At 37.5% G+C, this 16,112-nt stretch overlaps 1 protein-coding gene across 1 annotated transcript in view; it reads left to right on the top strand.

The window, feature by feature from the left end:
* Positions 1–12,721, top strand: part of LOC126262372 (kelch-like protein diablo) — a 72,857-nt gene extending 60,136 nt beyond the window's left edge. Inside the window, exons 9-12 of the mRNA XM_049958965.1 lie at positions 1,287–1,420; positions 4,447–4,655; positions 12,030–12,217; positions 12,325–12,721. Of these exons, the coding sequence (XP_049814922.1) occupies positions 1,287–1,420; positions 4,447–4,655; positions 12,030–12,217; positions 12,325–12,346 (553 nt within the window). The 3' untranslated portion in view covers positions 12,347–12,721. The remainder of the gene's footprint in view (positions 1–1,286; positions 1,421–4,446; positions 4,656–12,029; positions 12,218–12,324) is intronic.
* The last annotated feature ends 3,391 nt before the right edge of the window (positions 12,722–16,112 follow it).

The raw sequence follows: 16,112 nt of genomic DNA, 5'->3' as shown, positions 1-16,112 counted from the left end.
GTTGTGTTAACTACTGCACCATCTGGACACAGTGTTTATCATGGTTGCGCAGACTATCTCAGCATGCTTCTTGGTCTGGCACACATTGTCACTTGTTGCCACTGATTTTGCATAAAGTCCTGATACAGCTGACACAGTTCCTTTCCTTTCTCCTCAAGACATTTCAGTGGCTCTTGTGTTTGGTAAATATTGCTCTATCCCTATACACTTGTAAATAAATAAATTTAAAAAAAAAACACTTGTTTCCAGGCCACTAGCACATGTGTGTATCACGTTAGTAGACAAAGAGGTACTTTGTTGAAATCCTGTTATGAAAGGTACTTCCACTATCAGTATTTTTCCTGTAAAGGGAGAAGTGGTGATGGCATCAGGTATCTGATCATCAGACTTTGTGCTCAAGTCCTCAGTTAAAATTCCAAGCTATACTGCATTGTCTCATTGAATGAGTGCATGTGACACTGTTGATGGAGAACCACTCTTTGAATGGGAACATTAAGGGCAGTGGACATCTCGGAGCTGTGTGGTGGTACCAGATTTTGTCCTCTCCCTCACCCCACAACACGGATGGCATGAACGCAATGGCAAACCACCTGTACTAATATCTTTCCCAAGATACCAACATGTGGTTTCCACTTCTGACTCCAACACTCATTCCTTCAGTATATGACTGACTTTGATAAGATAAATCAACTTCAGTGTATATGAATTCCGGAATTCTTAGACACTGTGCTCTCTGTATGCCCTCATGATCTCCTTCTTTTTAGTGTACAAACACCTGCATCATACATTAAAAGCAATTTTGATTTTCTAAGCTGGCATCTTCTGTTTATTTCCTGATGATTGTGGCTCATTTTGCACTTAACCTTCTGCCACTGCAGTCCAAACGTATATCTTGTTGCATTTTGAAAATAATACTGTCACAACTGCTGCCTTTTTACAACTGTAGAATGTGACATATATACAGTGTCAGTTCTATTTCTGTACTACCCGGTTTGACCATCTTAACTATTCAAAAAGAGCCAACAAAGTACACAGTCCTAGAAACAAACGATTAATGTGTATTACAAAACTGTATGGTATAATTTTTGAGAAATAGAACTTTTAGACAAAATTTTACAGCACTTCAGTGCTATATATTCTGGTCCTTTCTCACTGTTGGTGTGGCATAAAAATGTTGAGGAAAGGAAAACTAACCTACTAAGTGTTGTTCAGGATTTAGAAGACTGAAAGGTATTTCCTGGATAAAAATTATTTTCTACTGAATTGGTTTTCTTCTCTCTACCCAGATATGACCCAAAAGAAAACAAATGGAGTAAAGTTGCACCTATGACCACACGGCGACTAGGTGTTGCAGTAGCTGTTCTTGGAGGTTTTCTTTATGCTATTGGAGGGTCAGATGGCCAGTGTCCGCTTAATACAGGTAAGTCCTGAAAAAAAGTATAATATGCTGCAAAGGGGTTGGTCTATTGCATTTGAGGAGCAGTAATACATCTCACAGCATTTGGTTCGTTAATTAAGCAGTTAACATTTTATTGCATACCCAATTGTAGAGTATATTTCTGCATTTGTCATTTTACCATAATACGAGAGCTAGCCATGGAATGAGTTTTACCAGGGCCATAAACAGCAGGAGATATAGTGTCCTTGTTGCATTTATTGGAACAAATGTGACAAGCGTCAAAATATTTTATGGCATAAAGTACATCTGCAATTGCGTATATTATCACATCATGAGATAAAATTTTACACTCCTTTGACACAGAAGTCTGCTGCAAGGAATTGGAACTTGGGTGCAATAGCCATGTGCACCTCTTCTTTACCTGAAAATTTTGGCAATACACGTAAGAAGAAGTGGAAATTAAGACTTTCATAAAATAGCATTTGGATAGCTGCAGGCTGTCAGGTTCTGTAATCATAAAGTAGTGGTTCTCCATGATGCAAACCTTGCTCCACATTTCATTATTGATGGGGTATAACTGCTTATTACTCCCTTTATCATAACTTTTTTAAAACTTCAAGGAACTATCAGCAGTGATGTCTCATCTGAACGCTCGTGTCATCCATCACACACACTGAACAGAGCTGACTCTGAATTTTGATCAGCACTTCACATTATGCATCTAAACTTGTCACAGACATTACATTGCTGTCAGAGGGGAAGAAAACAGTCGCAAATGTCAGTTGTTATGATGATGGTACTGAAAGCTTGGGCAAAATGGCAGCTGTTTTTCAGTGGGTTCATCAAGCATTGTCTTTTGCAGTGCATGTTACATTACCTTTATGCAGTGTGGAAAAAGTTATTTTATGGATAACCATAATTTTTTTCATGTACTTTCTTTGTAGAGTTTTTGTTAAATGTACTTACCATGCGATCAGATCAAGGGAACTGGAGAAGTAAAAGTCATCGCAACACGTGTTATTTCTATTCCGTCTAGAGACATACGTACTGACACCCTGCTACTTTCCATATCACCCTAACAAATTTGCCGAGGCCAGGCTGCGAGCAACAGCACATGATGTGAGAAGCAGTGTGGGTGATGTGGCTAAGGAGGGGGCAGCAGATTAGGGGTGGAGAAGGATGAAGGGGGGAGCATACAGGGACTTGATGGGAAGACAATAAGGCAGCTAGGTGTAGACGGGAGGTTAGACAATGGGAGGGAAGGGGTGGAGTAACAGAGAAGTAAAAGGACTGGGTGCGTTGGTGGAATAGAATGCTTCGTAGTGCTGGAGTGGGAACGGGGAAGGAGATGGATGGGTGAAGGACAGTGACTAACGAAGACTGAGGCTGGGAGGGTGGGGTGTCTCTCACAGACAGCTTATCACTTGTTGTCAATTATTCGTTATTACAGTTTTGATAGTTGTCTTTGGACTGGACTCTTTACTATTTGACAGATGGAAAGTGCCATTCTGCAATGTGTGATCAAAAGAATTTCCACACTAGGCAAGAAGAGTGCTTTAGACTTATGTTCCTTTATCATATTAAATTTGTGTATCTGATCTAGGAGGGAGAACTTTTAGGTTCTGAAACAGGTTAAGGTATATGTTAAAGCAAGAAAGCAGCTATTGGAAATTAATTTTATTTGTTATGTTAAGAATTAAGTATCGTTTAACTGCTATATTCTATTTGTGATTTGGTTTGGTTTCCAATTGCTGTTTGTGACCTGCCAGCAATGCACCAAGTTCCTCCTCCCCCCCCCCTTTTTTTCCCATGCATGTTTTTGTATTTAAGAGGTGTAATCTTGTGTTTCAGTAGCTGTAAAGTTTAGATTTGAGCACTTCATAGCACAGTTGTCATTTCTTTCGAGTTGACATCTACACAGCTAAGTAGGCATCAACCTCTGTTGAGGACACTTCAGGAATGTAGCAAGGCTTTCATAGGTAGTGAAGATTAGATAAAATTTACTATTTGCATTGCGTCTTCACTCTCTTTTAGTTACTAGGCCGTTCGTGTGCCAAAGTGGTGTGAAATTTCAGCATGCATGTGTCTTTTCTCCAGTCATCTGGTTTCGTTTTCCTCTTTTAACTTGTTTTGGATGGATATCATCTTCACTTTTGTTTATCCAGTAATCTACATTACTGGAAAACAGCTCGACAAGATTTATGGACCATTCAGTTCTATATTTGAGACTATGGAGCTAGAGACGCAGATTTCTGTCCTTTGATGTCGAGGACAAAGATGTGGGTGGTGAAGTGTGCAGAAGAGGTGGAGGGGAGACATTCATTATTGGCCCATCCAACTGCCACTTTTACTGCTCCATAGTGTAGTTGTTTAGCTGTCGTGGAATTGTTGGTCTCATTTGTGCTATTTTGATGAGTTTACGAGTTATATCTAAAATTAAAATACATACATTAAATTATTACATTTTATTGGAACTTAAGTTGTGGCTTCCTCTATGGGTGTTAGTGGCAGTCAGCAGCCTATAAAAAATTCACCCATGCAGCAAAAATTGCTTCGAATTTCCTACTAATCTCCACAATAAAGTAAAACCTGTGTAGAATACAACCAATACAATCAGTAAAGACTACACAAAAAGAGAGGAAAGTGCTGGTTGCTGTTTGAGTTCTTTCTAACCAGGATTATTACCAAATTATCCATCGCTTACATTGTTTTTCATGGGCTAAAGTACAATGAGTGATCTTCATTGCCAGTGTAGTATTTCCCATTTAATACATGAGCAAATACCAGTGCAGCGAAGTGGTAAAATGCTTCCTGAAGTAAAAATTATATAAAAGAGATTGTGGAGTGGTATATCCTGTAGTGACTTAGCCACCTAAATCAGAAAGCATCTTTAAATGCCACCTTTCCGTAGTGAAGTTTGTTTTTTGCAGCTTAACTGTTCACTGCAGAAATGATTTATAAGACTGACTGTGTTATAACATGTGTATTGTTATCTAGGATATTCCTGCATCTAACGACTTTTTTTTTTCCAATTCATTTTGATGTAGTGGAGCGCTACGACCCTAGGCAGAACAAGTGGTCGCCTGTGTCCCCCATGTCAACACGACGCAAGCACTTGGGCTGTGCCGTGTTTAACAATCTCATATATGCTGTTGGGGGCAGAGACGACTGCATGGAGCTGTCCAGCGCCGAGCGGTATAATCCACACTCAAACACATGGAGCCCAATTGTTGCTATGACATCGCGAAGAAGTGGGGTAAGGAAACTGTGCCAAAATTAATACTGAATTGTTTCAACCAATGAGTATGAAAGGTAAATTTTGTTTCTCCACCCTCACCTCTTCCCTCCCTCCTTTGTTTAAGTTATTTGCTTTCATCCCATGATGATAGGAGCAACTCGGTTGTTACTGCTGCACACTTGCCAGAAGGAAACAGCAGCATTTTTTCAGTGAACAAAAAAACAGAGAGCTTAACTGTAAATGATGAGCACATACTTGGCTGTTGTTCGAAAAATTCTGCATTGAAGGCTTTTGTCTTGGCAAACATAAATTCTCTGCAAGAATTAACTGTGATTGTTACTAAAATAAATGGAAATGAGGATGCATTGTTTTTGTAATGAGGCCTCAAGATTGTTATTTTGTTCCAGTCATCCTGATTGGGGTTTGCATGGTTTTCTAAAACCATTTCAGTTAAATTTCAAGTTGGCTTATTACCATTAGACGTGGTCATCAACTTCATTACTTTGCTATTACAGCAAAGCTTGCTCAAAATCGAATCACATGGGGCCAAAATAAATTTTGCGAATTGGATAAGTTTCCAGATTATACAAAACTCGCAAGGCTACATAAAGTTTCTCAGATGTCATGCACAAAAATATAAATTTGTATTTTTCTGTTTATTTACATACCTTCACTCCTGCACAGTAGATGTTCATTTAGTGTATATTGTACAATAAAACACCAGACTATTACATTAATTGGTAAATAAGATGGGATTTCCTTAATTTTATTCTAACTTTCAATTCATTTATTGTTGTATGTACATAAATGTTATTCTTGTATTTATTTGCTTTAAAGTTTACTTTTTTGCCACACCTGTTCGAAATTTCTATTTAAATTTTTTTCTATGCAATTTTTTGCATTATACAGTAGTTCAAGCTGCTTGGGAGCAAATTGAATAACATTGTTTATGCACATAATAGCTTCTTCAGGCACATTAATTTTTCTAATCATCATTTTGTTCCTTTTCTTCTTCCTGATTACTTCCTGTGTTACAGATTTCTATTGAATCTGTTGCTGAAGTAAAAGTAGAGTTGAGTGAGTTGACAGAAAGTCATCATTTTGAATGTAATCATTTGCCTACATGAAATGTTTTGGATTTTAATTAATTCAGCAATTGCAGCTGCATTTTCTTGAGATTTGATGGCCACAAAAGTCTTGATCTTGACCTCCAAACTCCATTTTGTTGAAGCCCTTGTAATAGTTGTGGCCTTTATTTCCCTTATGACTAAGCAATCCAATTTACTGCATCCAGGACTGAAACTGACCATGCAAAAGCAAATATACTTTCGGCTTCTTCAACACTAAGAACAAGAAACTGCGTTAATAAACACCTTGAATGTGTAAATAATCCCCATTTCATGGGTTGTGTGAAATTGTTTTGAACCTGGTAGAAACCAAGCTAATGTCACGTTTGATAACTTGACATTGGGGTGAGGGCAGGCTGCATTGTCCGGGAAAAGGGGAACTTGGTGATTTCCTTTTTTCATTTTGGTATTGAAAAAGCTCAGCCGTTCTTCCATGAGGCTATTCACCATCCATGCCTTTTTATTGCTTCGCAATGTAACTGGAAGCTTACTGACATAAATGTCTTTGAAATAACATGGTTTTGCCGCCTTTCCAGTCACCAGTGGTTTCTCGATTTTACCTTACACGTTTCCGCACGGCAGTACACTAAGTGTGGACATTTTTCTGCTGGTCCACTTTTCACCTTGAATTGCTAGAGATTTTGAAGTCAGTGCACGATCAGTGAATGATAAAACAATTCCATTTCTTCAGCAATGAACACATTTTTTGGGTCATAATTTGTAGCTAAGTTATACAGAATGTCTTCCATTTTGTTGCTACACTTTTCTGGACATCCTTACCTTCCCCCACCACTTCATTAAATCTCCAGCAAACTCTTTAATGACTTTGAGCCTCACTTTGCAACATGGGTCCAGACAAAGATAAGTTTTTGCCTTGCACTTATGAACCATTTCCTACACTATCTTGTTAATTTCTTCATCTTCTTTGCCTTTCTTCATCTTCTTTGCCTTTCTTTTCATTTGCCTGTTCTTTCATTCATTCATCCCCTGTCTCATTACTGTTTCTTAAAGTATCATAAATTTTTTATTTTCCACATTTGAAATACACTTTATTTTGCGCACAGAGGGTTTGTTTTTCTCACTTGTCGATTATCTTAATCTTTTCGTTAAGTGTTAGCGATCCACACTGCAAGTGCTACTAGTCAACGGAAACTGGCGGAAAGTAATGCAGGTAGTGCATTTCTTTGGAATGCTTGACCTTGCCGGGCGAAACCATTGTTTAACAGAACACCATCCACTTCTTCCACTGTGCAAATTCAAAGTTAATAATTGTGCCCAAAATATTTTTATGTATTATGAAGCCAGTTCCAAGGCGCAATGTATTTTTCATAATTTCTTTTTCTTTGGATACCTGAAATCTCCAGAATCAAAATTGATTTCATCCATGAATCTGGTTTCTTGTAGTGCCGTTATGAAGGTGTCTGTAAGATGTTTTTGTTTTCCAGCTTTTAGAAGAGAATTTGTGTTGAAAGTAGCTACATAACATGATTTCTTTGGATTTTACATGAGATTCCAAGACACTCCGGCTTCTCTCTGTGTAATGCTGCAGACTCCCCAGATTTCAGTTGTCTGTCTGGGCACTGGTGTAGCGGATTGTCCACTTGTGGTGATCTGTTTCACATCTCAGTGTTCCATGATTGATAACATTAATTGTGTGGTGATTCTTATTGTTAGAGCCACTGCTTTACAACCATGGATGTTAGTCCTGGAAGTTTTTCTCAGTCACCACTAACCTGAGGAACAGACACTGACCAAAGGCTGCCCAATCTGTAGACAGCTGCCTTTGGATTTTGATTTCTTATTCTATTTATAATAAATAATTATTATTATTATAATTACTACTACTATTACTACTACTACTACTACTACTACGAGCACCACCACCACAGTCACCGGCTGAAAATGACCGACTGTGCTTGGTTTTATGCCATTTGTTTTCTGAATTGGGAATGAAAAGTTCAGCTAATCATCACGTTTGTGGTGCCTTTAACTTATTCAAACTATTTCTTGTAAACTGCATTTGAAGTTTTGCTTTTGGGTGCAAAGACAAATAAGTTTTGTGGTTGTTCAACATATGAACATGCTATGCACAGTTGCCCACATAAGAGGCACAGTTTTATTACATTTGCTCCACAGCATAATAATATTTGCCCTGGTAGTCTTACTGTACACTGATCATACTGAAAATTAGAATCTTTTAAAGCTGAATAGTAAGTTAGCTGAAATGAGTGGAATTCGTGGTAGGAATGCTGAATTGGCTTTTTTTTTTTTTTTTTATTATTCCACTTCTATGATATTGTGTAGAAGGTCTTTTGGACTGATATACGAGGATGAGTCAAATGAAAACCTTAAATTTGTAATGACAAATTGAAATTTCGCGCCATTATCCTGTAATTTGGTAAACATGCTACAAACAGTGTGCAGAATGGCCTGTAGGTGGCAGCATAGTGCAGATGCACACATACCATCGCAGTATCAGTGTATTCAGTTTATTCACCATTGACCACTTACAGCGGAATAGGTCTGAACATTAAATATACAATTAACAATAACTTTACAGTAAAGTTTTTACAATTTAATTCCTTTTCTTTTAGGAATATTCTTATATACTAATGTCAATGCTTCTTTCAAAATATTCTGTTATCTTATAAAATGGGTGTTTGAGAAGCCAGTCATAAACCTTACGTTTGAAAATATTATTGGTCAGTGACCGAGCAGATGCTGGAAGTTTATTGAAGAGTTTTAAACTCATTATTTTGTGTGAGTTTGCAGTCTTTGTGAGTCTGTGTCTCGGTATGTCAAAGTCCAGTTTGCCTCTTTCACCACAGTTAATATCATGTGCTTGATAAAGAGGGGACGGCAGTGTTCCTTGGGCTTAGCTTTGCTTATTATTCTGATTACTTTTTTTTTTTTTTTTTTTTTTGAATTTTCAGAATTTCACTGACGAAGCAAGAATGTCCCCATAACAATATGCCGTAGGAAATGTGTGACTGAAAGAGGCCAAAATATACCACCTTTAGATACTCATCAGTGACTACATCTGTCAGTCTCCAGATGAGATAACACACTCTTGCTATTCTCTTGCAGATATGGCTAATGTGTTCCTCCCAGTTTAATTTTGAGTCAATGTGGAATCCTACAATTTTATTGATTTGCTTTCAACAGCTGTAGTTAAACCCAGTATTAGTTCTTGTGTTTTATCAGGATTACACAGGAGTTCATTAGAAGAAAACCAATCTATTACTAGTTCTAGTTTTTCCTGTGTTGCCTGATGCAGTTCTGTTGTGTCATGGTGTGTATTGAGCAACGTTGTATCATCTGCCTAACACACAACTGAATTTGCTCCTACATGGTAAGGTAAGTCATTAATTGCAATGATAAACAGAAAAGGACCTAGGACTGAGCCCTGAGGCACTCCAGTCCGAATGTCCTTCAGTGAGGAGCATCTATTTTTAATTGATACATACTGTCTCCTGTTACTTAAGTATGATTCGATTACATCCAAAGATGGTTTGTGTATGCCATAAAATTCCAGTTTTGCAAGTAGGGTGTTAGATGGTATGCAGTCGAAGGCTTTGCTAAGATCACACAGTACGACTGATACTAGATTCTTATTTTCGAATGCAGTTAACACCTGGTTAACAACTTCAGTGACAGCAGTAGTGGTGTTTTTACCATGCTGATATGCAAACTGTCTGTTGGAGAGGAGATCATGCTTATCAAAATAGTTATTTAGTTGACTGTACATTACATATTCAAAAACTTTAGAGAAAATTGGGACAATAGAAACTGGTCGATAGTTTTGGGGCAGATGCTTATCTCCCTTTTTAAAGGCTGGTATTACTTTAGCAGTTTTGAGTGCATCTGGGAAAACTCCAGATTCTAAACACACATTAAAAATGAAAGAAAGAGGTTGACAGATAAGGTGTATTATTTTTTTCATTACATAGTTAGAAAACCAATAACAGTCCATACTTTTGGAGTTGGTGAACCTTGCCACAGCTTTTACAATATCCTCTGGGGTGACAACATTCCAGTGGAAAGTATACATACTATGGGGCACGGCACCAAGATGATCTAGTGCACAAGTGCCATTTTGCTTGATTTTGTTTTTCAGCTCACACACTGAGGTTAGGAAGTAATTATTTACTTCTTCTGGGACCAGCATTGCATCTTGTGTATGGGTTTGTGAATTATATTGGTTGATGATATCCCATGCTGCTTTACATTTGTTGGGAGCACTTTCAATGTAATGTTCACATGCTTGATTTTTGGCCAAGGACAGTTTGTCTTTGTAGCCCCACTTGCGACTTGCACCAGGGAAGAAGAGCGTTCTGTTATTCGGTTTTTGCGTAGTGAAAGTGTGAAACCTATTGAAATTCATCGAAGAATGAAGGTTCAGTACAGTGACGCGTGTTTGTCACAGCAGCAAGTCTATGAATGGAGTAGGAAGTTCGCAAATGGTGTGACTTCAGTGAAAGATGCTCCTCGTCCAGGTCAGGCACAAGAAGTTGTGACTCCACAGAACATTGCAGCAGTTGAAGCCATAGTGAAGGAAAACTGCCGAGTGACACTGAATGACATGAAATGAGAGAACAACGTGTTGATGCTTGTGAAGAACTTCTACGGTGCTTTGAACGAGAAGGTGTGGGCTTCCTTGCAAGAATCGTTCCTGGGGACAAAACGTGGGTTCACTTCCACCAACTGGAAACAAAGAGAGCGAGCAAGGAATGGCACCATTCCTCATCACCAAAACCAAAGATTAGTCATGGGTCAGCACACCACATTGTGCATGATGTGCTCCAGTTTCACAAAGTGTCTGCAAGATGGTTGACATGGCAGTTGATTCCTGAAATGAGAGAACGACGTGTTGATGCTTGTGAAGAACTTCTACGGTGCTTTGAACGAGAAGGTGTGGGCTTCCTTGCAAGAATTGTTCATGGGGACAAAACGTGGGTTCACTTCCACCAACTGGAAACAAAGAGAGCAAGCAAGGAATGGCACCATTCCTCATCACCAGAACCAAAGAAGTTTCGAACAGAACCATCAGCAGGGAAGGTTATGCTGACTCTCTTTTGGGACAAAAAAGGCGTCATTTTGGAGCATTACATGCCTAGAGAGACCACTGTCACCAGTGCATCATACACAGATCTCCTAAAAAGTCATCTGCGGCCTGCAATCAAATCAAAGCGATGTGGATTGCTGTCAACAGGTGTACTTTTGCAACACGACAATGCAAGGCCCCACACTGCCTGTACAACAGTTGCAACAATCACAGACCTGAATTTTGAGTGTCTTCCTCATCCACCATACTCACCAGACCTTGTCCCAAGTGATTTCCATATGTTTGGGCCACTCAAAGACGCAATGGGAGGAAAGAAGTTCCGTTCTGATGAAGAGGTACACCATGCGGTGCTCGAGTGGTTGCGCGGACAACCAAAAGAATTTTTTTCTAAAGGAATTTATGCACTTTGTAAGGGAAGGAGGGCTTGCATTGAGCTTGGGGGTGATTATGTTGAAAAGTGATACAGCTTTGTACCACTCCTGCACGATAAATAATATTTTAATAAGGTTTTCATTTGACTCATGCTCGTACCAGAGCATTGAGTGGATCTAGGCATTGTGGTGGAAAGTTTATGGTTTTGTCTTGGTTCATAATTGTATCAGTGGATTTAAATATGTTTTCTTCCCTCAGTATCACATGCTGTTAACTGACTTGTTTGTTGAATTATGCCCATTTTTATAGCTAATATTGTTTCCTTACATAACCATTATGTAGTTTCTCTCTATAAGCAGCTACACTTCTTCAATGAGTTGTTCCTCTGTCTTTACTATGTTGCACAACTCATCAGTTAAGATGATTTTGTCAGAGTGCACATCAGTGCAATAAGTGCCATTTCCAAGTTGCATTCAGAACCATTAGATAAAATTTGAGAATGTTTTAGAACTATCTTGAACTTTTCCCTAGAAAAATACATTGATGCAAAAGAAGCATACGATGCTCTGTTGACCTCCTCTGTGTGATGGCGACCACTTCACACTCATATCTCTGCCACAACGGCCACCAACACACAACCACCATGGTACACAACAGGGGAACCGAGGAATATATATTGTTCATTGTATTTAATTATCTTTTAACTTAATACAGCGACATGTTCCACAACCATGTGACAATATTGCAATGGTTCTGTTAAATAAAAGATTAAAATAAACAAATTAAGTTTATAGTTCGTGGCACATGCAAGAATTTGTACATTTTTAGGTTGGATTAGCTGTCGTAAATGGACAGCTGTATGCTGTGGGAGGTTTTGATGGAACTGCATATTTAAAGACAATAGAGGTATACGACACAGAGCAGAACCAGTGGAGGTTATGTGGTGCAATGAACTATCGTCGTCTTGGTGGTGGAGTTGGAGTCATGCGTGCTCCGCAGACAGAGAACTATTTCTGGTAGTATTTATTTTATAATACCATTTTTCAAACTGAATTAAGTATATTAACAATAACTTGAAACCACCATAGAAATTACCTTGTTACTGACATTTTCTTGCTTTCAGTAAAAGGAAGATACCTGGATAGAATTGGTCATCAAGATTCCTGCAGTCACTGCTGTATGCTATTAACTCGTCTGCTAAATATTTTGGAAGACCAAGGAACACACGTGTCAAATAACTGTGTGTATTCTGAACATCCATTTTTGTAACTTCAGGTACATAGGACAACTAATGTATCATACTAATGTATGATTGTGGAGCAGTGCTTTTATATTGTTGTATTTGCTTAGGTAAGTTTTCTAATAGCAATTTGATATCAGTATTATTTTTCAGTGTATTTATTTTGCAATAACATGGAATTATATGTAATTGTTGAATGTTTATACGACTGTCACCTTCGGTGTCAGCTTTTATGTTTTTTGATAATTGTTGCCTAAGCTTTGAAGAATGAGAATTGTGACGTGTAAATACATGTGAGATGTTTATAAAATTAAAAATTTCTATTGTCATTAAGGCGTTAGATTGTGCCAGTTTTTGTTAGTCACAATACTATCTTAAAATCCATAATTATTATACAATTTTTCATGTAGCATTGTTGTGTTTTCCAGGATTCCGCTGTAGCCATTTATTTGATTTATTGGGTTATTTAGATCCTTCCTATCAGTACAAACAGTAAATACATAGTTATTATCATATTGCAGCATCACAACAATTACTACTGATGCAGTACACACCAAAGTTTTTACTGACATTTAGTTTTATATGTAAATGTAAGAAACTATGTAAGGCTGACAAAATGTGTTAGATATCTTTAGCCACAGTCTCTTTTGTGATTGTGGTGTGTGAAAAATTGACAATGAGGAATGTATTTTAAGGGAGGGTGGAAACTTGACTCAGCAATAAGTTAAGATTTTGATTTTCTGTAACAAGAAACTTTCTGTAACCTGTCCCTTTAGTTAGTTTAGTTTGAAACTTGAATCTTCATACATTTAGAGGTGATGTAGCATTTGTTAAATGACTGGCACAGAAAGAGGCAGAGGTCATGCAAGAGGAAAAAGTAGAAAAATCATTTTAGGAGCTCTCTACTGGTGGTTCACAAGTGTATGTCATATTCTTTCCAATTGTTTGACAGAACAGATTAAGAACTGATTGATTAAATGGAGTCAAATATGTTCAGTATATGCTTTCTGTCCAATGGGGTGTTACAGTATATTAATGCAGCAGTCTCTCCCACATCTTCATTACAAAATTTAATAATTTCCAGTACACTTCTTAATTCATACCTCCTGCCCCATATGTTTCCTTTATGCATCTTAGGATGTCCACAAACCTTATCAAATCACAGCAGTTTCCAGTGATAACAGCTGTGGAATCTGTAGTTTGCATGTAACCTCACAGCCACTTCCTCTGGTTCGGCCCCACTCTTTGCAGAAGCATTATCTTCTACACATTGCTGCCATTGTGATAGCAAGATTTCTATGCTGGAAAGAACATACACGAGGATGAAATAAGTGAGAACAGAAAACTGTTACTGGCGGATTTGTGTTCTGTTCCATCCGTTAACATTAAAATTCAGTAAATGACATTAGAAGCCTGGTGTGAAAAGCTAATCAAGCTCGCATAAAATAAATCACACAGTACAGCACAGGTTTATAATAGCTCGCCTCCCCCCCCCCCCCCCCCCACCAGTGCGCGCGAGCGCGCGCCCACACACACACACACACACACACACACACACACACACACACACACAGAAATAATGGATGAAGGTGAAACCCTCTGACATGGAGTATGAAATGTGCAGGAGTGACACAGTTATTAACTGCATAGTGAGAAGAGGCTCAAAAAGCCTGAGAAGTAACCGAGGAAATAAAATATTTGATATATATCTTGATAATTGAGTTAAGTGAGTTAGACGTGTGCTTGAAAGATACATCTGATGCAAATGACAATAGTCTTCATCAGTGAATTCAGGCCTGTGCAGACGATGTTTTTTTGTGTGTTTGTTTCTTTTCCATGTTGCTAAATTTGACCTCAAAAAATATTGACTGATTGTATCTTCATTGGTGGCTTATATCTTTAATAGTCACAATTTTATCGCCTATTTAGTTTACTGCCAGGTGTGTCTGGATACACATCTTAAGGAGATATTTATGTGAAAATTCGTGGTATTCATTATTCATGTTGGTTGTCATACCTTGCAAAAGACAATTTTTCGAATAATATATGTTGTTTAAAAAGAGCTAAATGTACTTTTGTATGCCTTTGATTGGGAGACGAGACTGCCAGGCAAAATTTAGAAAGGAAAAAGTCATTCATCGTCATAACATTGAAATGCTGTGTTAATTCTGATCTTGGATTGGTAATATGAATTACAGATGTTTGTATTTTTAAGTTTATGGATAGTGTGTATTTGATTTTAAAAAAATACACTCAATTTAACAAACTTCTTTCTTCTAAACTTAAGATGATGAGCATTGCAGACGTGTGATTTTAATAATCACTAAAATACCTGTGACAACTTGTAAAAGTCAACATGTTACTCCACAAATGCACACTCTCAAGAAAAACATGTTACTTTCCTGGCCAATGTTTAGAGGACTGTAGCTCCAAGTGTTGAGAAAGTAAAATGGACATTTACCGTATTTTAAGAAGTTCCAAATAGAGGTTGCCCATGATTGTGTGTATGCTTTGAATAGGGATGCTACTGAGGAGGACGTAGAGGTAGGATGGTAATCCAAAAATAAAAGAAGCAGTTGAAGTAAAGACTGATTTCCTTAGACATATGCCACACAAAAAACAGCCAAAAGCAATGAATTACACAGAAGACCATCAGACGAGACCGACAAATTATTGAGAAATATTTACGGGGAAGCTGAGATACATACATCTCTGAAATTAAAACAGACATATATGGATGCAATAATACAGCTTACAAAGTATTGAAACATCTTAACAGTAAGTTAAGAGATAGAGAAACAATCCAAATAATACAAAAAGAACAGTGTTTGGCACGTTGTGAGGGAATGTGTACAGCTATGAAATACGAAGAAGTAGTAGTATGAGCTTTAAAACAGATAAAAAACAAAAAAAGGAACAAGCAGTGATGATAGTAATAGAACTGTTCAAAATATTTATGATATTTATAAACCTATACTGGAGAAACAAATACCTTTCACTTCAGTGGAAACACACTGTGGTACTCTCTATCTTCAAGAAAGGAGACCAGTTAAATTGTGAAAACTGGTGAGTAATAAGCTTACTGAACCAACTAGTTATACTACATAATCATTACAAGAGAAATGAGTAAATTTTCTGAAATTATCTTGAAAGCAGAGTATCAGGATTCAGATGAAGAATGAGCTATATTGGTAACATAATTAACTTGAAGCAAATTATTGGACCCCATAAGGAGTACATTATCTTCATTAATTTCATTTGAGGTTTTGCTTTTTTTAAGAGGTAAGTTCTTCCAGATACGTAGCTGTGATTTCCCTAACATTTAATAGACATCATAAAATACATTTATGAAGAGCGAAATATGTATTGCCAGCAAAAGTAATCAAAACTGAAAGATCATCAATGTAGATTTGATAATGGTGCAGGTTATCACACATGCTTTTGAATATCTACATCATTAAAATCCTTTTGGAATAGATAAATGAGCATCCAATTTACTCTTTTAAAACTAAAAATCCAGACTATATTCTGACGAAGTTATTTGTAAATGACCAGGTAATTAATGCTAACAGTGACAGTTTACAAAGAGCAGCTTACCAGCTACGAAGACTCTGTTTCATAGAGCTTCCAGATAAAAGAGAAGTCATAGCATTTTACAGGAAAACAAAACT

Source organism: Schistocerca nitens, chromosome 6 (assembly GCF_023898315.1).
Source record: "Schistocerca nitens isolate TAMUIC-IGC-003100 chromosome 6, iqSchNite1.1, whole genome shotgun sequence".
Taxonomy (NCBI): Eukaryota; Metazoa; Arthropoda; class Insecta; order Orthoptera; family Acrididae; genus Schistocerca; species Schistocerca nitens.
The sequence above is the reverse complement of the archived record's forward strand: the minus strand, read 5'-3'. Positions and strand labels throughout refer to the sequence as shown.